Below are 24,332 nucleotides of genomic sequence, written 5' to 3' on the forward strand. Positions count from 1 at the left end.
TCTGTAATATGTTGTAGACTTTCATATCTGGGGGATCTTGTGAGCTATCTGAAACCTGTGTGCAATAACACCGCAACAAGATATGCAGAAATGTTTTTGCTGACTCATACCGGCAGGTGGATCTTGGCCAGTAAAGACATGGATCATTATTTTTATGTTGGGGGAAATGGGAGGTGAGATAGATGAGTCCTTTAGAGTTTTGGTGTTGAAAACCCCAAGCTCTCGAGAACCAGTAAAACTCAGAGCACATCAGAACCTTCAAAAGCAGTAATTAAGCATTTGGTGTTTTCAGGGCAGGACGGTAGGTTCAACTTCACTGGGATACTTGAAGAGTGTTGTGGCTATTTATTTATTTATTTATTTTAATCTCAACATTAACTGGTAATTACTTGGTGAAGACCTGAACAAATGGATCAACTTATAACGTGTCAGAATCTTTATAGTTTTAGAAAGGTCTATTCATATGGTCTGTTCATTTGTACGTGGCTACCGTGACTTGTTTTGCTTCAGGTAGACGTCCTGAGCTTTGCCTGTCCATTAGTACGTGCTTAAATGCATTTTTGTGGTTTTAAAACTGAGACCAATGCATATTCAAGAGGTATCGTTCTGTCTTCAGTGAGTGATGAAGCCTTTTTTTCTGACCTGATCAAAGATGGTCTTGAAAACATCAAGAAGCAAGAAAAATTGAAATATTACTTATTATCTCTGCTTTCCTCTTTTCTCCCTTTCCATTTTTCTGCCTTCCCAAACACTAATTTTCACATTGGCAACTGTAGTCATACCTGTAATTCTTTGGTCAAGTGTTTGCTGATATAAAAGTTGAGTATTTTAGGAAGAGTCTTCACAAATAATGATTTCTGAGCAGACCATGTATTCCTTCAAGCTATTCTGTCTCTTTCATTCACAAATGTAATTGTGTGAAGCAAATTTTGAGCTAATGTATTTGAGCTCACTTAATATAAAAAGGCTCTAATTGCTTCCAGCAAGAAAATAAGATCATCCATAGAGAGACTGTCTGGAAAGAGAGAATTCCTGTTTGCCTCGTGAATCAGAGCAAGTTCGGGGATTATAACCCTAAGACCCCTTCTGCCACGCTCCCTGTAATGGTCTGTAAAGCTATCTGTTAAAGGCCCGACTTATTTAAACAGCAGCGTAAGGTCCTTGTGTTGCTAGAGAATCACAGGCTGACGTTAGGGTCAGTGTTGAAGCAATCACTCATCTAGTTGAAGGCAGCTGGCTGTCTGGAAGGAGTGATGACAAACTTGAGTTTGTCACGAGACAATTAGTCTTTTGAATATGGGGGTAGTCAGGAATATTGTAAGATATTAAAATAGAAAGAAAGGTGGACTCCCCCACTGTCAGTTCTTCAAAATCTTTTTTTTTTCCCTAGCTCCTGATGTGCTTATTTTCTACTCGTTCTTAGCTTTATAAAAATACTTTTTGCTTAGAGTAATTTTAAAAAAAGATATACTGACTGGACTTGTGTTTCCAATGAAGATATAAAAAGCAATCCCATGAGCTCGTTTCAGTTTGAGTACCCAGTCGCAACTGAGATGATCAATTCAAACATTCTTCTCACACCTTCCCCATCCAAATGCCCTTTCTTGCAGTGTCCTGCATGGCAAATCGTTATTTTTGTCTATATAGACAAATACCTTCTATGGGAAATGTGTTTGTTTATTTATTTACTATCTTTTAGACAAATCTTAGTATTTGATTTAGGTTGTTTCCCATACAGAACAATACATTCCTCTTTAACTCTGTCAAGAGAAAATAACTTATGGCTAGGAGCTACAGTATACTTGCTACTCCTCTGCTTCTCCTCTTTTCTTTTATCCAAACACTGCAGATCTGTGGTAATTATCATGTTATTAGCCTGAGGAAAATATATCTTGAGGGAGTATCTGTGCATTTAGTAGAGACATCAGCTCAAAGGCACGTTTCTGTTTCACAGATCAGAAATATAAATAATTTTAATCACTTTTATGAAGATAAATGTGTTTCTATAGTGAAGCCACTCACAAAAAGGCAACGTTTTTAACTTCTATGAGGTATTAGCTTGAAAATGGAAAGACTCAAACCAGAACACGATGGATATTTTTTTATTTAGCTCTCATTGTTTTATTTAACACTTTTCTTTTTCTTCTACATGTTTTTATATGGACTTCTTGTTTGCAATCAGGCAAACAGTACATTCTGCGATCTGCTGTTCCATATATTTTCTGTTGCCTATAAAATGTAATGCCTTTTCCTACCCTTCTGCTGCAACCACAGGAATATCAAGCTCAAGTAGAAGAAATGAGGCTGATGATGAATCAATTAGAAGAGGATCTGATTTCAGCTCGCAGGCGTAGTGATCTTTATGAGTCGGAGTTAAGAGAGTCCCGAATGGCAGCTGAAGAATTTAAACGTAAAGCTACTGAATGTCACAACAAATTGCAAAAGGTAGTTTAAGGCTTTGTGGGAGGGGGGGATTGATACTTGCTTACTTTTCTAGTGTTATTTTACACACACAAGTTGTATGTGAATTCTCTAAAGATTAGTGTGGCATTGTACAACTAATGCAAAAAGTCTTTCGGTTGTACTCTTGAAACAGCATAATTAATGCTTTGTGTAACTGCTTGTGTTTAATTTGCATGAGGTGATGCCTAGGTAGAAAACCAGTGCACTAAAGCTTTTCCTGAGACTTTTATATATTTTATATTTAAGTTACAGGTTAAAGATCAAGGAAAAAGTGAAGCAGGAGAGTTGTATTGCAAATTAGAGAAGGTATGCTACTTTAATGTCCTGGAGTTTGCTTCCTGGGTATTTTGTATTATGCACAGAAACCAAGAATGTCTTTGATTAGCCGGTGACATGCACAGCCTCACATCCTCCCCCTGCTCTCCCTGCACACACACACCCGGCCCCTTTTTTTTTCTGGATTTTTTGTTCTTGGTGTGATTCATTGTTATTTCTGATTTGATATAAAGCTCCGTTCTGGTGTCCTGTGCTTAATGGGTTGTGCTGTCAAGCTAGGCAAAGACAGGCCATTATGTTTAATCTGAATTTGGCGTTGGGTTAGTGATACATAAGAGTTTTGTTCATAAATAGAAAATAGCAAATAAAAAATAAAAATAATGCTGAGTATAGCTCTGTCACATTGAACAATCTAGTTGGTGACCAAAATATGAAATCAACCAGAGGTTAATAAAATGGGAGAGGATTTGCCAAGGGACATTTTGGGTGTTGGAATTTATAGGGAGAAACAAAGATTTTTAGAAAGTGAATTAAAATAAATAAGGTATCATACATAAGTCAAGAGAATTTTCTCAGTTTGGTTTTACCACTCGCCTTTCCTGTCCTCATTTCCTCCCTTCCCCCCAATCTTTCTATTTAACTGTAGATCAACACAGAGCAGCAGGCCAAAATCCAGGAGCTGCAGGAAAAGCTGACAAAGGTAATGTCTGGGTGGTGAAAGTGAATTTTCCACGAGATTTTCCAGTGAAACCTTAATGCAGAGGAGGGATGCACTTTGTTTTATCCTCAAAAATAGAATTAGTCATAGCATGGGGGATGATAAGGAAAAGGGGGTGGGAACTGGTATCTGAAATCATTGGTGTTCTCAATATGCTTTTGGTTCTTGAGACATGTCAACAGTGTTTATTTTTACAAATGAAGCTGAGTCAGAACTGGAGTAGTGTAGAGAAATTCTAATTAGAAAGGCCAGCTTGGGTGTGCCGTATGCAATGCACTGGTCCCTTGCTTCTGAAGACAAGTGTTCAGATCTTTTTAGCTCACTAGTGTAAAGAAAAAAAAAAGTTGGATTTGATTTAGTCTCCCAGCATAGTCTCTTTTAATTGCAAAATCACTTTCCAGTTCAGTTATTTATGGTAAAACGGTTGAATGATAAGGCTTCACAACAGAATTAAAATACTTCAGTGATATAAGCTGAAGGAAGTACATTAGATATAATGTTTGCAATTGTGGTCAATCAGTCACCGTGAGAACAATGTGGGAACCTGTTTGTTCTAGATGTTATGCTTTTTGGGGGTATCTTTTAGCAGAAAAGAAAGAGGTTGGCATAACAATTCACCGAGAGAGCTTTATCCTCACCTTGACAGCTGCTCAGAAAGGGCATTTCCAAGGGTTAGTGGTCTGAAATATGAACGGGATGTCAAAACTATTTAGAAATGTTATTTTTAATATTTCAACGGAGACTTGTTTTATCCCCCTTTTCTCTTTCAGTTAATTCTATTATCAATTATCAGTAGGCCAAAAGGGTATTTTCCTAATGTTTTAGCAGGAATATTTTGTGAGCCCTATGCAAAAACTTGAACTGAATTTAGGGGCACACTTCTTAATACACAGTGAAAACTAGAAATTGCAGTACAGCAAGACAAACATGTAGATCTGGATTTTCTGTTTTTTGTTTTTTTTTTTTTTTTTTTTTTTTTTTTTTTGTGAAACAGAAAAGAATTAGGTAACAGAAATTAGAATTTGGGTTCCTGAACATGTTTGTAGGCTGTCTTAATTTTAGACTGCTAGGCCAAAGTTCTGTAGCAATTTTGGACAGCACATTGACCATCTTGAGGTTATGAACTTCGACACAGTTTTTGTATGTGTGTTTTTCTTATAATTTTTCTTTTTTCCTTTGGACCTAGGCTGTGAAGGCTAGCTCAGAGGCAACAGAACTTCTCCAGAATATCCGTCAAGCAAAGGAGAGAGCTGAGAAGGAGTTAGAGAAACTGCAAAATCGGGAGGATTCTAATGAAAGCATGAAGAAGAAATTGCTTGAAGCAGAGGTGAATGGAGAATGTCAAGCTAGTATAAATTAGTTACTGGGATGTGTCCGGGAACCCTCATCTGGATGACTGTAAACAACTTGTATTCCTGTAGTAACTCTTAATAAGAAAGAGACATTAGACATTAATTCATTTTTAATTAATTATATTAATTAAAGTTTTAATTAATTAATTTGAGGAAAACTTACTGAGAGGCTGATTTTATTTTCAGTGAGGAGCCAATAAGGACTTGTGGTTAGGATGAGGGATTTGAGCCATGATGAGGTTTTCAAATATAAAAGACAGCTCATTGCTCTGTGGTAATGCAAAGTTGGTTAGCCTAAATAACAGTTAATAATCGCTATGCAGGAGCGGCGCCATTCTCTGGAGAATCAAGTGAAGAGATTAGAGACTGTGGAACGAAGAGAAAACCGTCTAAAGGAAGATATTCAGACTAAATCTCAACAGATTCAACAGATGGCGGAAAAAATTCTGGTGAGCAGAGGTGAAAATGAAAGATGAAGGGTAAGAGTTGGTAAGAAAGGAGTAAAAAAGGAAGAGAAGACACAGAATTGCATTGAATAAAGTGGAAATTGTTGGATAAAGGGTAAAGGGATTGCTTTTGTATACAATAATACTGGAAAACCTGAAGTTTGCAAATTCTGTTTGCACCTTTAGTTACAAACTAACTCCTGTACCTGTAATCTTAAGACTATAAAATTCTAATCATCTAAGTAGAAGCACCTTAAAGTAAACTTATCAGTATTTTAATTAATTACCTAATGTTTTGTTTCAGAACAGGATACTGTACAGGACGCTGCAATAATAAATGCATTGATTTTAAACTAAATTGCAAAAGGAATTTAGAGGTCAAGTCTACTTGAAGTGCTTATACCTTGTAGCAGAAAGAAATAAGTCATCTAAACTGTTCTTCTCCAAAGATAATATTTGTCAAGAATCCATTTTCACCCATGTAGCTCTGTTGGCAATTTCTTGTTTCTCTCCTTGCTAAATCTATTAAGACTTTATAGTGAGTTGGTACTTGAGTCTACAGTGAACCCAACAGAAGGTGTTTCTTATACTTTTACTTCCCTGGGAGAAGCAGCATAATCTTGGAGCAATTACATTAATTTGCATTTCTTTCTATGTTACTAATATGATAAGGACAAAAAGGTATTACTTTTTCTTGGTAGTAATCCTGAGCATAGACAGGCCTGAGGAAGGCCAAATGGAAACATATAAAAGAACCATGTTTGGACAAGTATGACCCATGCATGTTCTGAGTAATAGCTGCACAGGCAAATTTTAGCATCAGAATGTCTGAAGGGTCTCAAGAAAACGTAGAATCAGGTCTTTGGTGGTGGTGTTTCTTTCAAATTGTTTTGATAACATGAATGCATCCTGCTAAGTAGGAGACTATGGCTTTACTGGGGCACAGAGACAACTTTGCATTTAGAAATAGTGGAAAACTTCAAATAGTTTCATAAGCCTCTTTTGTATATATGGGGATTTTTCCTTGGTTTCAATTAGGTTTTCTGTGGAGGGAAATCTGGAAGGGAATGCAGAAATACCTAACTAATTGTTTTACTCCATGAGATATGTTTAGCAGTTCTCATAGACAGTTTCAATGGACTTGTGACAGAATGTTGGACAGTCTTTCCTAATCCCTTGCATCTCGGATTTGGGAGCCATGGGTAATACCTTTTTTTCCTCCACTTCTGGACTCTTCATTCCCTCACGGTGATCTCCTCAAACACTTCTGACATTTCCTGGTATAGAAAGAACAGAAAGATAGCAAAGGAGCTGGCAATACAGAATAAAACTAAATAGAATTGTATAGAATAAGGTAGAAATCGTTGAATAAGTTGGATTGGTTTTTTGTACGACTCCTTCAGTGATACTTTATAAGACTTGCTGATCTGTCTGTAGAGAATTAAATAAGAAGTAAGAAATAAGTTAGGGAAGATACTACTTGAAATTGTAGATCATGGCTATGATGCTAATAACAATTGAAAGTTACAGCTACATAGGGAACAGTGAGAACTGGAACGGTTAGAGATTACCTTTTAAGCCCACACTGGCTGTTAAGTGCCACTTCAGAAGCTGGTGAATCTTCTACAATATGAGCAGTCTGATGCTGGTAGCTTTGAAGCTGCTGCTGATCTGGTTGTCTGATTCTATGCCAGGACCTGAAACGTGTGGGCTTCCGGGGGAGGTGAATTGTCCTTCTTGTTGCTGGGAGACGTATTTCAATTGCAAAAAGCAGCAATCTCCATTCCTTGCAGAAGTGTCGGGTACCAGGCACTGTAGATGACCTACTTTTGGTGAACCTCCTTTTTGATTTTCACTTCTGGAAAAGGAGGTCTACTGCAATTACTGGAGCGAGGAAGTCTTAGTATGCTCTCAGGATGAGGGAGGGAAGAGAGAATATGGAAAATGCTCGAGTAGAAATATCAGGAAATTGTCCTGTGCTGTGCAGTAGTGGGGGTAGGCAGGAGACCTGGATGCATCCCAAAACCTGAACTTGTCTGTGCAACAGTCAGCCCAGTGGTAGTGAATGACAGACCTGGATCTGCCTGTTGTACTAAAGAAATTGTTAGGATGGCAAATATGAAAATGAAGGAGCATAAAGCTCTAAGCTCAGCTTTTGTGAGGTGTCATGTTGAAAGGTGTTTATAGATAAATCCCCAATAATATATGCAGACAGCAGAATGTTCCTCGTACTAAAATAGCTAATTTTGGAGATGCAGAATTATCTAAGTCCTTACTGTGCACAGCTAAAACTATCAGCTGTGAGGTAAAGAGGTTAAAAATACTCTGGTACCATCTACTATGTGTACTGCATCCTGTACTTCTCATTTTCAAAGCAATTTATAAACAGTTATTCTGACAACACTCATCTGAGAAATGTGGCAAAGTAAATACTATTCCCACTCTATGAATATAGAATGAAAAGCAGAGACAGCAATACCCCGTTATTGAGTCCTTCTGTGAGAAAACGAGTGAGAGACCTTGATAAAAATAGGTCTGAACTTCCTGTGATGCCACTGCGGCTATAAAGTGTTTATAACCGCTTGTTTTCATAAAACATGCTTGGCCTGTCTTTGGGAATAAGGTACTGGGAAACAAATTCTTATTGTGCAAGTAGAAATCGTTGTCTTTAGCAGTGTGTTGGCTTTGCAGTGGATGGGTCAGCAGCAATATGCAAGGCTTAAAACTGATCACATGCTGCTCTCATGTCATTTAACTATGACAGACATGGTCCAGAGATTTTCATAGTGGGGAGTCTTAAAAATGACAACAAATATGCAATACCTGTGCAACCCGTATGCAGAACACCTATTTCTATGTCTGAATATGAATCTCTGCTGCTTTTAGGAGCTGGAAGAAAAGCATCGTGAGGCTCAGATCGCAGCACAACATCTGGAGTTGCAGCTGAAACAAAAGGAGCAATTCTATGAGGAAAAACTCAAAGTAAAATATCTTCTTACCTTCCTACAAGCTTTTGTGGTTAGAATGGGTTCAGGGAAAAACTGTTGCCTTTAGGCTTTGCTTTGTCTTATGAGTTGCCTTCTTGCTTACTGCTGCTGAAATGTTCAGAGAGATTAGTGAAATATGAGTGAGTTTTTCTTCTAGTCCATGTTATTATACCTCATCTGTTTTTAACATTGTATTAGAACAGGTGGCATTTGAAATCAGAATTACAGAAACCGGTTGCTGATTGTAACTTGTTTGTTGCTGACTAAATAATTCTTTCTTAATGGTGTTGGATCTATCATCCTGAAAAAGATTTCAGTTCCTACTGATGATTTTCTGATTTATTTAAGAGTATTCACACAGCCTACCTGCAAGTTTTAAATTAAGTAAATAATAGAGCGTTTCTGAATTTCCATCTTCTTGGAGCTGTAACATCTGCCAAGAATCCACAGAAACCACCCACTTTGTTTTTGTCTTTTCCAGGGTAGCATAAGACTTTAACATACAGTTAGAAATAGAATTATAGACACGATCTAAAACTAGGAAAAACAAATCGGGAAATGGGAGTATGTGCTGTAGTTAAGGATTTTTCTATAGAACCTACAGTGCGTCAGCCTGTAAATGCATTTTGTAAGGATCTTTGTTTCTACTAAAAATAATCTATTTTCAGCGATTTTTCTCTATTACATTTACCTAGGACTTGGCTTTTACATTTTAGCTTAAATATGTGAGGATGTAGTATTTAAGAGGAAAGAAGGAATTTCTGTGGGAGAAACATGATGGGAAAACAAAAAAAAGAAAGAAGATTTCCTGGCAGATCAGAGCATGTTTGTTCAGTAATGAAATGAGAGGAGGGTGACAGAAAGCAAGAGGAAGTAGAAGTAGATCTTGGGGAAAGGAGAAATGCTGACATAAAAACTGGAGAACAAGATAGGGCTTGGGAAAAAAGTTAAAAGAAAGAGAGACAGAGAGATGGTGATTTATGGAAACATACGATATAGGGTTTAGTAGGAGATCAGGAAGCTAGATAAAAGCATTTCAAGACACTGAATGTTTATAACTGGGACATTAAAGAGTATCCTGAGAGATACTGATTAAATAAGTTCTAATAAGAGTCATGTCCATAACAGTTCTTTGTGCCTTTGAAAACTGTCCTTGAAGGAAATGACATTCAGTTTAACAACCGATTTAAAATTCTGGACTTGTGTACAGAACACACATACCTTATTATTAAAAAAAAAAAAAAAGAGAGAGAGAAGAATAAGACAGTTAATTTACTTCAGTCCCATTCCTAATGACAGGTGTTTGTGTCACAAAAAGAAATCTTAGCTCTTCTATTAGGTGTCTCTGACCTGAAGAATTCATGGGGTCTCAGTTACGTTCTCATGCATATTTACAGAACTTAAAAATCACTTTTGAGCCATGTTGTTAGGGCAACCAAAGGATGCACAATTCTTTACCTCCTCTGCTTTACACACTGGGGTACGGGTTTTTTAATTTGTTTTCTGTTGCAGTAGCCTGGAATATTTCTTTAACATAGATTATACATTATTATTATTATTTAGTGTCTCATGTCTTCATAAAACACCATCATTAAATTCAGTCTTCCGAGGTAGCTGAGGGAGCATTCTTTTTTGGAGTTTGCTGTTCCAGGGTTTCATGCCATTGCATCCTGGGTCTAATGTTGCTTGAGATGTGATGAATTCCTTAAAAATTCTGTCTTTCTTGATGATTTTCTCTCTGCTTGCCCTCTGCCCAGTGAAACGGATATAATTTAGACAAAAGAAATATCTTCATTTAGGTTTTGGAAAATCAGATGAAGAAAGATCTTGCTGATAAGGAAGCACTTGAGAATATGCTCAGAAGACATGAAGAAGAAGCACGTGAGAAATGTAAAGTCCTGGCTGAACAGAAGGCGGTATGTGTAGTTGAATTGGAAATCAAAGTGTTTGAAGAGTAGCTTTTTGAGGCTGTGATTTCTAAGCAAGATAATCTTGTTAGAGGTTTCTCATTGCTCCTGTCTTGAAGGAAATGTACTGATTAAAAGCTATTTTAAAAGATGTTGATTTTCTTACAAGGAATCTTCAAGAATATTTTCTGAAAGTGGCTGCATAAGTTGTTGTATACCACTCATTTTGTGCACTGACGAAATAATGGTTGTTTTTCCCTAATATTTAAGCAGTGGAAAGCAGCAGCAAACATCTCCAGTGACTATATCTGTGATACTATTTTTCTTGGTTATTCGATCAATATTCTTTTATTTTTGTTTCTGGAAATTCTGAGACTTGTTTGTTTGTTTAATTTTAAACATTGCTTTTAAAATCACTTTCGTTGTGCAGTCTCAAAGGCACGTTGCTCTGTTTCAGATGATCAATGCAATGGATTCAAAGATTAGGTCACTGGAGCAAAGAATAGTGGAATTGTCTGAGGCCAATAAACTGGCAGCAAATAGCAGCCTTTTTACCCAGAGGAACATGTAAGTACAGCAACTGCTATCATATTGGTCACTGCTGAACATTTCTCAGTGAGATCTGTTCTGAAAACGTTAAAGTGATTCTTTGTTACAGGCTTGTTGTGCTTCCTTGCTTGTTTTCCTGTAATGCAGAAAATGTGCTTGTTCTTCAAATAGTTTTGGTTCTCTGCTTATTTTGTGTTTTCCGAAACGACAAGCAAAACTGATTTGTATTACAGTGTCCACTTTGGAGTCTTTCTTGAGGTTGGTGCTTTATGCAGGTTTACCAAACATTAAATGAATACCAATACATTAAATGTCTAACCTCTATAGAAGCATATATTCCTTTTTTAATATGTATATTGTTAATATATTTATATTTTCCTGGGTTCCTGTGGAAGTTACTCAGTGTTGAAATTGAAAACATTACATACCTTTCATTGTAAACATTCTGTCCCACCCAATCAATGGCTGAGAAGACAAAATGAAAACTAGATTTTAAGCCAAGAGTTTTCCTGTATGTTTTTGAATTGCTGTTTGCAAGAGAGATCTTTTTTACTGCAGTGGGCAGAAATAATGTGGAGCAGGAGATATCTCAGCTTCAACTTCAGAATGATGTTTCAATTCATTTTTTCTACATAACTCAGCTAGTACTTGAATATATTTGTTGTTCTCTCAGCTTGAGCCTCTCTTTAGTTTTCTCATCAACAACCAGTGTAATAGTTCAGTGTTTTAGGGGATACTACTGGACAAGCTCTAATGTCATCTTGTGTTGCTGTGTCATCAGCAATTATTCTTGTGAATTTTTCTTATTTATTAACACAGAGGAGAAATCTTGGACCTTTTCTCTTTTGTGTCAGACCTTCCTGTCTATTTGAACTTCATTTTGCTTTTCATTTTAGTTTAGTTTCCTTATTGTCTTTAAAATGCTTTTCCTTCCTAAATGATGTAGACTTTCTACTTCAAGTACAGGAAAAAGCACAGATTGTTTGATATGCCTTGCGAGATAGTGCTAAAGTAGTATATGCTCTTACTGAGTTAAGAGATTCATCATGTTTGGCTGTCTGCATAAATGTTTTCAGTGTCCATCAGCTGCTGGATGCAATGTTAGGCAGTATCTCTGTGGGCAGCTCTTGGACAGATTCACTTATAATATTGAATAGAATCAAGCAAGATTGAATTTTGGCGCAGAGTTGTTTTGTTTTTGATCTTTTCAGTGCTGATTATGCCTCCAGATTTGTAGTAGCTCCAATTTTTGTTATATTTCAAATATCTGGCAAGTTATTCTGGCTTGAACAGCCAAAAATAACCACAGAAGTAACTGAAAAATTTAACTGAGTTGCTTTATGCTCCAGATGACTTTTAGTTATCACCCAGGAAATCTGTCAAGGTGGCAAAAGCCATAACTTACCTTCAGTCTGAAATAAAACACAAGCAGTGTCTCAACATGTACCTGGGAAGGATATGCAGAGTCGTCATTGCTGCTGAACTGAGTGTAAGAACTCAGCTGAGCTAGACGCATCCTCTGACAGCAGGCCACTTTCCTTGAGATGAATAGAAAACAAGAAAAAAATATAATAATGCTTTAAAATATGACTTTGAATAGTTTATTGTAAGAAATATTGTCAAATAACGTAATTTTGCAGGATTGGTAGGTGATATTTACAGAATCAACAGCATTTTAAGAAAAAAATGCTTTATTATGCCCAAGTTTATATATGCAGATAGCTAGTGAGTTTCTGCTTATTTTATGAATTGTGGTGGTGAATATGTATAAATCTGTTGGACTTCATTTTGAATCTACAAAAGCCACAGCTAATCTGAGCATGTTTGAAGAGATGAACTAGTGATTAAACCCTTCAAAGGCTTGTGGAACTTGGTTAGCTTTTGTTCTGCCAGTATCTGAGTACCTGAGCAGGCAGCCCAGGAAACAGTAGAAAGCAAAATAACAGATTATTGAGAGCTCTTGCTGCCAATAGTCTGTAGAGATAAATAAAAAGAAAAAAGAGAGAGAAAATGGGGGAAAAAAAAAGTGACTAGCGTTTTGTGTGCAAAGCACAAAAATGTGAGTCAGAAGACAAGTTCCATTTTTAGTTTTGTTAAGTCTTCCCATTTGATCTTGGGCAACCCACATAATTTCTCTGGAATTGGATTAATAACAGTTTATCTCACAGTGAACTTCTTAAAATATTAATTCATTAATGTATGTAAAGCTTTGTGAGATTTCTAAATAGAAAGCACCCTGAGGCAGAATTTTCCAATGCATGATAAAATGATTCCAGGAGTTGTAAATAACGTAGGGGTGGTTTTTGTTTGTTTGTTATGCATGAGGATATGCATTTAAAATTCTAATTGCTGCTTTTAGCAGACATTGCGGGCTCTCAAAATTCTTATGCACACAAGTAATTATTTTCATTCACTTTATAGATGGAGACTTTGATCAGAGACAACAAAGTTTTGCTTCAATGTAGGTCAAGTTTAGAACTTGTTCTGGGTCCATTACAGCTTTAAAGAACAAACAAACTAAACGCCCCTCCAAAAAAAACGTAAACCATAGGATTTCTCTTATCTCATGGAAATATATCATGTGAAAACAACTATTCTTAGCATTTATTTTTCCTGTGTAGGAAACTACATAACAAGGAATTGGTGAAATGAAAGCAATTAAGTACAGCTTAAATACTGTTGTAGACAGCCACATGTAGAATTTATTTTTCTGTGCAACTTGCAAATATGAAATATTAGTGCTCTGGGCATATGTCAGTGAATCCACTAGTATGTGGATGTTTTGCAGATAGTAATGGAGCTGACTTACTTTCATACAAGGGTGTAGAATTTAGGCTATTAACTTAACTGTTCTGCTTAATAGGCAGCTTGTGGTGTGTTCTTCCATACTTCAGTCCAGTGAAAGGACATATTTTAAGGACATTTCATGTTTGTCACTTGTGTTTTTCACTTGTCAGGAAAGCCCAGGAGGAGATGATTTCAGAGCTCAGGCAACAGAAGTTCTACTTGGAAACACAAGCTGGAAAGTTAGAGGCCCAGAATCGAAAATTAGAGGAACAATTGGAGAAGATGAGTCACCAAGATCACACTGACAAGAACCGCCTGCTGGAGTTAGAGACTAGGCTACGAGAGGTGAAGGCTTGGGTTTAATCCCTCCCAATGTATTCCATTTGCTTTAATGTAACCCATTTGGACTATTATAGTAACAACTAGAAATAAGCTTGTCGTAGTTCTGTGTGTCTTAATAATGGTTTTTTAAGATGTAATTATTTATTATAATCTAGCAGTATGTTCCTCCCCCGAGGTTATTATTTTTTTAATGAAAAAATAATAAAAACAAAATAAAAAAGATTGCTCATTACAGTAAGTATTAAGCTTTTAGATCATCTTGCTTTCTCAGAGTCTTTTTTTTTTTTTTTGTACAATATCCTTATAATGTTTTCTAGCTAGAGTGGTAACAGGGTAGAGAATAAAAGCTTAGCTGTGTGAAGTGACCAGCTTTACTATAAGAGTCTACAGAATAGAAAGCAAACGGTGCGACAGAGGTGCTATAAGAACACAGGAGACGTATCGCTTCATGCACATTTTGCAAAAGTTTTCGAGAAAACTAACAATAATATGAAAATATGCTTTTTAAAAAATAAATAAATTGGGAGCTTTGCTTCATTTTTAGTTCTTTAGTTTTGTATCAACTAGTTTGGATCCACTTCAGGTCTTCTTTTTACTTTCTCCAGTCTCACTCCACTAATTTTCATCTAAGACTGAAATTTTGCCTTTAGCTAAGAGGGTTGGATGACTAACATGTGTCCTTGTTTGGCCGGAAGTTGGTTGGGACCACTGTAAGATTTCTAGTGGGCTTGTCTTGCATCTGCAGCACAACAGAAAGATTCACAAGGGATAGCAAACAGCCTGAAGAAGGTATTAAGGTTTGGAATTGATTTTGAGCACTGAGATCTGTTCTGCTGCTTGTTCATTTCTTATCCATTTCTGGAAATGACATGTTTATCACTGAGGATGCCTCAATAAAACCTTGAATAGAAGCCATTTGAGTAAACCCAGAGCAAGGGGATTTGGTTGGTTTCTTCAAAAAGAATCTAGATGTCTACATGCACATAAAGATTAGTGTTGATGTTTAGGCGTAAAGATTCTTAAATAATATAACTTCAGTGAAGAAAGGTCATCACAAACCACTTCAACTTTTCTGCTTTTCATATCAACATTTGATATGTGATATTTGAGTCACAGCTGGAAGTATTCTTGTGCCCATATTTTCATTTCAAAATGCCATCTTGTTTTTGATCTTTTTTAAAGCAAAGTAGTCACTTTTATTAGGCAGTAGGCAATGCTGCATCCTTGACTTCTCAGTCACTTAAGCAATCTGTGAAGATGTGATTTTGGGGTAGAAACGGCAATGTCATCCTAAAGTGAGGTTTGAAATGAGATTACATCGCCTGTATTTTCTTTGTTAGTAATTTATATCTGGATGCTGCTTTTGCATTCTTCAGGTTGGTCTAGAGCATGAAGAGCAAAAGCTGGAACTCAAAAGGCAGTTGACGGAATTGCAGCTGACACTCCAGGAGCGGGAATCTCAAATTACTGGGCTGCAGGCTGCACGGACAGCCCTGGAGAATCAGCTCCGTGAAGCCAAAACTGAACTAGAGGAGACTACAGCTGAGGCAGAGGAAGAGATTCAAGCTCTCACGGTGAGTCCTGAAATTGGCACTCGATTAGAATTGTTTAGGTGCACATTTCATAATGAGGTTAAATATCGATTTTTACTATATAATTTTTTTAATTTTCAGAAGAAGACATGAATTATGCCTTGTGTTAATAGAGGCAGGAATGGCTAAAATGTCAAATTTTCTCTTATTATCTTTAACCATATGTATGCTTCCTAGTAGTGGTTGATTGGTGCCAAAACTGCTCGACTCTTTGCAAGTGCGTTATTGCTTTGTGATGAGGTGAAAGTTGCATGTGAAGTTGTTATTGACAGAGTTCTGCTCTCTTATTTACTTATTTAAATAATTTATCACGAGTTTGAAGGTACTTGATGATCATAAATGATATGATGATTTCTTTCTGTGAGTTAATCTGCTTTATACTTGCTTTGGAAAAAAAAAAGATCCTATGAAAATAATGGTAACGACACCCTAATTTTATTCCACCCTAATTTTATTTCATTAAAAATTGTCATGTGTATCCTGCAGTCTCTGGTAAGGTGTGAATGATATAAAGGAAAAAAGATATTCCTTCCTTCCCCCCTCTTTCCCTCCCAGGAAACAAAATTCTAAATTATATGCTGCTGTTTGCTGTCTCTTGAATACAAAAAGATGCTTTCACAGTGCTTGATTGTAAGAAATATTTTCTTCAGAAAGGATTCCCAGGGCAGTGGGGGGAGAGAGAGAGGAGAAAAGTGTGTGACCTGCTACTTCGGCTGACAGCTTACCCTCATTGAAGAAGCAGTCTTCAATGAGACCTCTGAATCCAGTTATTTTGAAGTGTTGAAAACATGTATTCTCTTGCTCCAGTGATATTTGATAAAAGAACTATTATTCTGGATATTTCTGCCATTGCTGTTTTTTAGAAGGGATAGTAGGCTTTGCTGAGATAGTGCTTCTATTAGATTGATGCTTTGGGTGGGTGAACGGAGGTATTATGCAGAGCTGTTCTTAAGCAGGTACATGCTGGGAAAGTATGGCAGCAATACCAGGCCGTAAGAGAAACTGAACAGAACATGGCTGGCATCGGTTTCTTTTTGCTCAAAATTGAGGTCTTCTTCCTCCCAGCTGAAAGCTTTGCATAACTGCTAATATCACTGCTAACAGGATGATGATGTGCTTGATATCTTTACCCTATGCCACCAGTGAAACAGATGAATGTATATGACCTGTGTTCACTCAGTTACTGCTTCTGTTAATTTGGCAAAATGGTAGTGCTTTTGGACCAGCTGTTGTAAGATAGTCCAGTTCAGTGGGCTTGGAGAATTTCTGATACGGAATTTTTTGTATATACTTTTTTATTTTTCACATTGTGGTAAGATAATATTTTAGCTCTCATTATTTGATTTCTGCTAAAGAGTTTGTCCTGTTTAGTCTCTTGGCTCTAACAAAAATGTTCCGAATAAAGAAAGGTAGCTGGTGCACTAGTGCTAGTGCACTGACCTTTCATTTGTTAAGGTTTCAGATAGCATATGACATTATACACTTGTAAAATCACTTTGTTAGTCTAAATGAATTTTGAGAGGGGCCATGAGGCTGAAACAAGAACTTTTGCTTTGTCATGCTTTGCTTGTAAATGAGGAGGTAAAATGGTGCATGCAATACTGCTTTCTTTAAAATAAGCATTTGCCCTTTTCAGTGCTTTGGATGCTGTGTTCCAAAGAATTGATTATTGTGTTTCACCACTGCTGCTTAGAGAGGCTTAGGATTAAATGGTACTTAATGGTAGGATTCAGGTAGATTGGCAGAGCTGTTTGGGATAGCTTGCATAATGCTTCATTGTAGTTTTTCTTTGCAAGCGTTAAATTGTATGCAGTATTTATTTTATACAAAACACTAATCTGGGTATGGAAGTAAAAGCGACTCATGAATGTACAAACTTAACGTGGAATCTATATATCATCAGGTGACCATTTATGATGGAACTTTTTATATAATCAGTTCTTGAGTTTGTACATTTTCCTAAAGTAGTTTAGAATTAGGAGAATTTGATTAAGTAGGATGTGACTTTTGCTAATCAGTTCTTTGCCACTACAGAGTGCTTTCACAGTGTGCAGCATCTGCCTTCCAAACTTTGCTTGCTGGTAGATTGTTCTGCAGTTTGTTTAGCAACAGCTGTTGGATTCTAATTCTAATGTATGAAAAATTGATGATTAACTTCTTACCTCCTTTAGGCACATAGAGATGAAATCCAGCGTAAATTTGAAGCCCTTCGTAATAGCTGCACAGTGAGTATTAAATACAGATCATTGAATTATTTTGAAATTAAGGATAAGGAACTAAACAACTTACTTATTTACTCCTTGATGACATTAGTTACTAATGCGGACTCCTGTCTTCAAGGTGTTAGTAGGAGCTAGGGTGATTGGATTTGATTCCTTTTAGGCTTTAGGTAAACCTCACTTGTGAGGTTTTATTCGGATTATGAAATTCATACTATTCTTCTTTTTGGAGAAGAAAGAAAATTAAAAATATCTCATTGCAGTGCAGCTAATAAGAATGGTGTAGCAGCTGCAAAAACGACTGTAGGTAAAGATTTTTTCTACTCACAAGGAGAAAAGATCTACCTGTCCAAATCCTGAGCTGCATTGTAGATCTAGGCCAGAGCGAATGGGAGAGCATTTATGCTACTCTGGGTTTTAAGGAGGATTTCAAGCCTGTTTGAAGAGACAAGAAAATTTATGGTTCCAGATGATGCAATGACATGTGGTCATCTGCTCAAAGAGCAGAAAGGACTCTAGGATCTTAATTTGCACCTTACATTGCCTGAGATCTTTCGACATGTTTTTGTATTCATTTCATCAGTCCAGGAGAGATGTCCTAGGCTTTGTGTATTAGTAGGTATTCTTGCAGATTACCACTTCAAACTTGCTTATGATGCTTGATGAGAACATCTGACTTCCAATGACATGAACTGCAGAAGCATTGAACCTCTGGATCAGCATTGGTTGCTGATCTCCTTAGGCTTTTTCTCCTTATACCACCCTGTAAGCAAGGCTTAACTGCTGTTTTTTTTATCGTTTCCCCACTTCCAGTGATTTCCTCAAATCTATGTTTTTGTGCTGTAGGACTAAATAAAGGACAAAATAAGTATCTAACAGACAAGTTTTCGTCTTTCAAAAATATCTTTTAAGAGTTATTCTGTTTCCCTCAGTTACTCTTCAGCACTAAGCAGTGCTTAACTTCTGTTAATAGAATATCACTATATTCTATTGAAGGAATGAGGAAGTAGAGCAAAATGTATTAACCTCCATCTAAAAGAAAGTCTTCAAAAGAAACTTCGCTTTTTGTAGTCTTCTTCGCTTGCGCAGGTTGGTTCCATGTGTGTTGTCATGTATCCTACGTCCATAGCTATATTTTCTGTTCTTTTGTTCTGTCTTGGCCTTTGTAAAGAATGACAGCTTTCTGTGAAAATACTTATGTGATCTCCATGCAGGCAAAAACCAGTTGCGTTGGAAAATCTGTAGCTTCTTTTCACTGTCTGGTAGGCTGCCTTTCAGAGGTTGTAACTCATTATCTCACTACTGTAGGATTTTGGCTCCGTAAGTGTGGCGAGCAATCTCCAGCAGTGAGGACTGACCCATAGGATTACAAGAATGTCAAGAGCTTTGAATGTTCTGCATGAAAAGATTTTTAAGTGTTGTGCATTGTATGTCCGTTAGTGGGATAAGTGGGATCAGGCATCAGAAAACCTCTTCATCAATAAGAAATTAATGAAATAGTTCCTACATGAATAATACATGCTCATCATACATTCTCTTTCCAGCCTGGGAGAATGTATGTATAATTTAACTGACCATGGATAGAAACTTTCTGTGTTATAAGTAGTTCTAGCTGTCCATCCTTTTTACTGTGGGCCATTGAGATAAATGATAGGACAATCTTCTATTGACAGTGAGGGATCAGGTAACGTTTATTATGGTGCCTTCACCAGATATTTCAGCCTCATTTTAATTGAATAGGGACTGATATGATGCAGGTTTCACTTCTTGGTGACCATTTGATTCTACTTGAAGGTGGTTAGAATATATACTCATTTTAAAATAGCACTTCAAGAGAATAATTGTAATATGCTGCTACTTATGCACCATAGCAATAAGTAGGCTTATTCTTTTAGCAAGTTTTGAAAATACATCCATTTTGAGGTGAAACAAACTCCTTGAGCTGTTCTGGCAAACTTAGTATGGAATTAATTTTTGGTATGGAATTCTGGTATGGAATTAATTTTTAGTTAATCTTATTAAGTAACCCAAGACAGCGTAAGAAAAAATGAAAATAAGATTAGAGAGGGAAAAAAAGCACATTATTGAAAGACTGCATTACTTTGATATTTTTCTTAGTGTTCAAAAGATAAATAAAAATACTTACTCTACTTCTGTACTCTAGTTTTACAAAGGTCGCAGCTTCCAGTTATAGAGGATGCTCACACCTCAGATGTGCATCTGCTTTCATTGTACCTTCACTGCACTCCTGTCCTTTCTTTTGCTGAGGCCTCTGACCCAAGTCAATAATCTTTTAGGTTCTCCTATTTTCAGTTTTAAATTTGTTGTCTTTTGGGGTGTGTACATAAAGACCATTGCTATATTGTTGGTCTTAATTTCTTATGTCTTTCTGAATTCATATTTAATTGCTTTGATAGCTCTGCATTGTTTCATCTTGTAACTTTTTTTTTTTTTTTACTGTTGGGGTCAAAAAGAAAATACTAGCTTTTGCTTTCTTGTACAAAGACCTCAGTTGTGCAAAAAATAATAAGATACATAATTACAATAAAAATTGCAAATTGTAGCACCTGCTCTACACACACACAGATGCACATGGCCACACATGAAGAGTGATATTTTATCATAATCTTCTCACAATGATAGTTTATCCAGCAAATCTGTTGAGGGATGAAGGACTAGTTCCCTACCTTTAAAGAATTGTTCTATCAAAAGTATTAGCCATGTGATCCATTAGAGTTTTAAAATTCAAGTTATTTCCCTGGCAATCAGCAAAAGCACTGGAAATAAAATACATTTTCTTAAATAGGAAGATTTACATTTCTGTCAGTTGTTTCCATCTGGCTTTTAATTATGGCTTTTTGTTGGATCATCAATGCATTTGATGTTAAAAATGGTGCTAAGTTATCTAAATAATAATAGAATTCTTTCAAGAAGAAAACATTCAGTAAGGAGGTGGCAATGTGTATAAAAAAACAGAAGAAAAGGTATCCCATAAAGTATTTACAATCAGCTTAGTAAAAAATACTATTGCTATTCCAGGAATACACTGCCTGAATCTTCCTTTTTTTTTTCAGGTACAGGCTATTGCTTTTACTCTAGAAAGGAGAATGGCATTTTTAGTACTAATTGGATGTTGCACTTCCATTTATTCAAGATTTCACCATTAAAATAAGGTTTATCTCTCCTCCCTGAGGTTCCTTTGTGATTGTTTTGTGTTGCTATCATAAGCATTAACATGCTTGATTCTGCACTTGTCTATGAGATGGGATAGTGGGGCATTAAAACTACAACAAGCCCTTAGGCACACGTACCATTTTAGTCATGCACGAAGTCCTGATTTCAGTGTGAGCTCCTGATCCACATTGGCCCAATTAGTTGGCATACAGGAAAAAATCTTTACGTATTCTTGAGAACTTCCAAAATTATATTCAGGCATGTTACATACTTTGCTAAATTATCTCTTGGAGTAAAGAGATCTTGCCCGCAGTAACAAGGCTAATACCCAGGCGAAAAGTTTTATATGGCTTAGTTAAATTTGTAAAACAAACAAACAAACAAGAATATCCACACACATACATACATGCACGCACGTACGTATATTTATGTTACTGGCTGTTGGTTGGGAGGGGTTGTTCCTGATTTTCATTTCACAGAAAATGTTATGACAGGTGCTTCTTATAGGCAAAAATGGAGCTGTGTAGTTTTTGTAGTCTAACAAAAAGTCAGAGACTTTTAGGGTGTTGATGTGGTGTTAATGGGGCCATCTTTATGGACGACATCATCGTGCTTTGAGGACAAGGCTCACGGTTGGAAGAGGCAGCTCATCTTCTGAGGAGTAGGACTGAGGAATACAGGAGAGTGTATGTTTTAAGACTGAGTTGTTGTGGGAAGGAAGGGTATGCAGACCATGCAGTGTCCTCCTGCTTTGCAGCTACTAATGAGTGATGTCCCCCAAGCTAAGCTGTGATGAATTTTTGGAGACTGAGATCTATCACAGTGTAAGGTATGTTTCAAGTCGCAGAAGTTCTCTGATTATGGAAAGAGGCGGAAAGCAAGGAGTTGATTATTAAATATCCATCATACAGGAAGACACACAAGCCTGTCTGCATTCAAGTATGCATCTGTGCCTGTGGTCATTAAGATGCTCGGTAATTTTCAGCTAGAACAGCTTGCTATCTCAGGTCCAAATGTGAGTAGGTTAAGATGAAGTGAAGCTGGTGCCTGCTCCACATTCTTCTCATGATAATTTAGGGGTGAGAGATGGCTTTGTCTTTTTTCTTCCTTATTTCTGACAGCTAACTTTCTAGTAAAGCTCAGTGATGGTGGGAGGAGTGGAAATGAGTAGGGTAAAACTATACGTTAGTTTAGAAGTTCTGAATTAAGGTTGTACCAGAGATGAAATTAAACCCCAGAGAACGTACTGCTGATGGCATTCTGAAGCAGTTAACCTTGCTGTGTCCTAACATTTTCCTGCACATTTGTCGGTGGCATCTGAGAACTGAGACATCTTCCTGAAGGAACTGGATAAGGTTTTGGAGAAGTTTGCGAACTGCAGTTGGGAGTATTCTAAAACTGCTTCCTTTCTTTCTTTCCCTCGTTATTTTGCCTGTGGTTTTGACATGTGGAGTGTATGGATTAAATTTTGTACACTGTGTCTGATATACAAACCTAATCATCACAGTCCTGAACTGCTGGTTGCTATACAATTTAATTTGTGATCTCTGCCTGGAGAATTTTTTTGGGTCAGGTATAATACCTATGAATCTGTGCAATCTCACGATATAGAAACACTGCCTCTCTGATACCGTGCAGTGGGGAGGGAATTGTGCTGAATATAATCACTTTGCTGAAAAGTTATTATGCTTCGGGTGATCCATAGTATTTAAGAATGAGATACCATCTTCTATACCAATATAAAGATAAGTTGTGTGCTTAGATGTGGCATATATTGAACAGTCTGTCAAGATTAGCGTGGTCCAGTTAGATTATAATCACAATCTTTTGTATTTGCTGCGATGAAGATGTACATAGATTGAGAAGAAAACTTCAGTGGCTTTGTGAGAGCTGATACAGTGCCACAGATAAGGCTGCCTGTACTGCCTAGAAGTGCTTTTCCAAGCTTCCAAGTGTTTGGTTGTTTTATAAGCTTTACATTTGAAGATTTTTGTAATTATATTTTGAGTTTCAGAAGGATATAACAGTGGATATAGTAGTGTTTCCTTTTAGGCTTTCCTTTAATATACTTAAAAATTTATTTCCAGAATAGCTCAGTTTTTTGTTTGTTTGTTTGTTTTGCCTGGGGATTTCCTTAACTAAAAAGAAAAATACCTAAAACTATTGACTCTTTTCAGATACAGGATTCTGGTATAGTTTGTACATATGTATGCCTAAGACGATATCTCCTATCACATGTGTTTTCCTGATCTGTTTTCTTCCTTGTTGGTTCACAGGACAGCCATTTACATCACACCTTGCCCCATTTTCCTGTGATGCTATTACCTGTCACCATTTAGGCTTTACAGTACTTATAAATTCTGTAACCGTATTGGGTTATATATACCAATAGATAGGTTTTTTAAAATTTTGTCAATAAATTTTCCCTTTCTCCATGAAAAAATGAACATTATACTGAGAAGAACCAATTATCTCTCTTTAAAATAAATAAATACAATCTATCTATCTAGATTGCATTACATAGGTTGTAATATATTTGAAATTTAAGCCAAGCCATTTAGGAATTTTCAATAAATAAACTGTTAGGAAAATCTTCAAGAGAGGTGATCACATTACTACTTCTGGAACCCTTCTTAATTGCTTTGTTCTTTGTCTGAAATTTTCCAGAAATATCCTACTCGATTAAATGTAACAGTGAAATATCGGGTGATTTGGTTTAATTTCGGTTATGTCCAGAGAAAGAAGACAATCTTAGAACCTAGAATAAAGGTCAGTGGGAGCTTAGCTTCCAGCCCTAAAGGGAAAAAACTGACTTGAAATACAGCTAATTTTAAATACGAGTCAAGTAGTTTGAAGTATTATATCTGCATGCCACCTTATCCATTTTGTTTCCATCCTATCTCTACTTTCTGCTATACAAAGTACTTGCATTAATATATGCAGTGAAAGTGGAAGAAACCATAGCTGTATAACAGGTTCCTTAAAATTCCCAAGATACGTGGTGTGATTAAACATAAAATAAAAATAAAAGTAGAAGAAAAAGAAAGGGATTATCTGATTTGGCAGCTAGTAGAAATCTACAATGTTATTTGTAAGAATGGTAGGTAAAACACTGGAAAAGCAGGCATTTTGTTCCTTTTTGTTTGTTTAAGTACATTTGCAAGCTTTTATCCCTACAGCAATATGACACTAAGACATCCTGATGATACAGTCTGGGTTCTTCAAAAACTTGATACATGATACAGAATAAAATGCATATTTTGAACAGTAAGACTGCTCAAGAACAACCACACGATCAGATTTTCATTAGCAATGTTGTATTTTAGATTATGAATCACTTCAATTTGACCCAACACATGGGAATCTCCCCTTCACCCAGCAGGGAGTAATGGCAGTTGGACTTTTTCTGCCAACAGTTTAAAAATCAAATGCCGTTAATTTAGATTTAGGAGAGGCATGGTAAAAGGCAGCCAATATGTGTTACAGATTCTTCAAAAAGAAATGGTTGTCATCTTTCCAG

At 36.6% G+C, this 24,332-nt stretch overlaps 1 protein-coding gene and 1 long non-coding RNA gene across 30 annotated transcripts in view; one reads left to right on the forward strand and one right to left on the reverse strand.

Annotated features, from left to right (window-relative positions):
- CIT (citron rho-interacting serine/threonine kinase) overlaps positions 1-24,332 on the forward strand; it is a gene marked incomplete at its 3' end in the record, with an annotated part of 121,251 nt that overhangs the window by 73,424 nt on the left and 23,495 nt on the right. For 24 of the 29 annotated variants that reach the window (XM_080559098.1, XM_080559100.1, XM_080559095.1 and 21 more), the window contains 11 exons: positions 2,275-2,445; positions 2,710-2,769; positions 3,386-3,439; positions 4,644-4,784; positions 5,133-5,258; positions 8,142-8,237; positions 10,042-10,158; positions 10,607-10,716; positions 13,656-13,830; positions 15,204-15,401; positions 17,591-17,644. In XM_080559098.1, the coding sequence (XP_080415224.1) occupies positions 2,275-2,445; positions 2,710-2,769; positions 3,386-3,439; positions 4,644-4,784; positions 5,133-5,258; positions 8,142-8,237; positions 10,042-10,158; positions 10,607-10,716; positions 13,656-13,830; positions 15,204-15,401; positions 17,591-17,644 (1,302 nt within the window). The remainder of the gene's footprint in view (positions 1-2,274; positions 2,446-2,709; positions 2,770-3,385; positions 3,440-4,643; positions 4,785-5,132; positions 5,259-8,141; positions 8,238-10,041; positions 10,159-10,606; positions 10,717-13,655; positions 13,831-15,203; positions 15,402-17,590; positions 17,645-24,332) is intronic. The other 5 variants (XM_080559097.1, XM_080559088.1, XM_080559091.1 and 2 more) reach the window with 2 other exon arrangements.
- LOC308179276 lies at positions 5,181-8,134 on the reverse strand. The gene is made up of 2 exons (XR_013940316.1): positions 6,827-8,134; positions 5,181-6,532 (listed from the first exon to the last, which is right to left on the reverse strand). It is a non-coding gene; the product is annotated as an uncharacterized lncRNA (long non-coding RNA).

The sequence above is a fragment of the Anser brachyrhynchus genome, assembly GCF_964034855.1.
Source record: "Anser brachyrhynchus genome assembly, chromosome: 17".
Classification (NCBI taxonomy): domain Eukaryota; kingdom Metazoa; phylum Chordata; class Aves; order Anseriformes; family Anatidae; genus Anser; species Anser brachyrhynchus.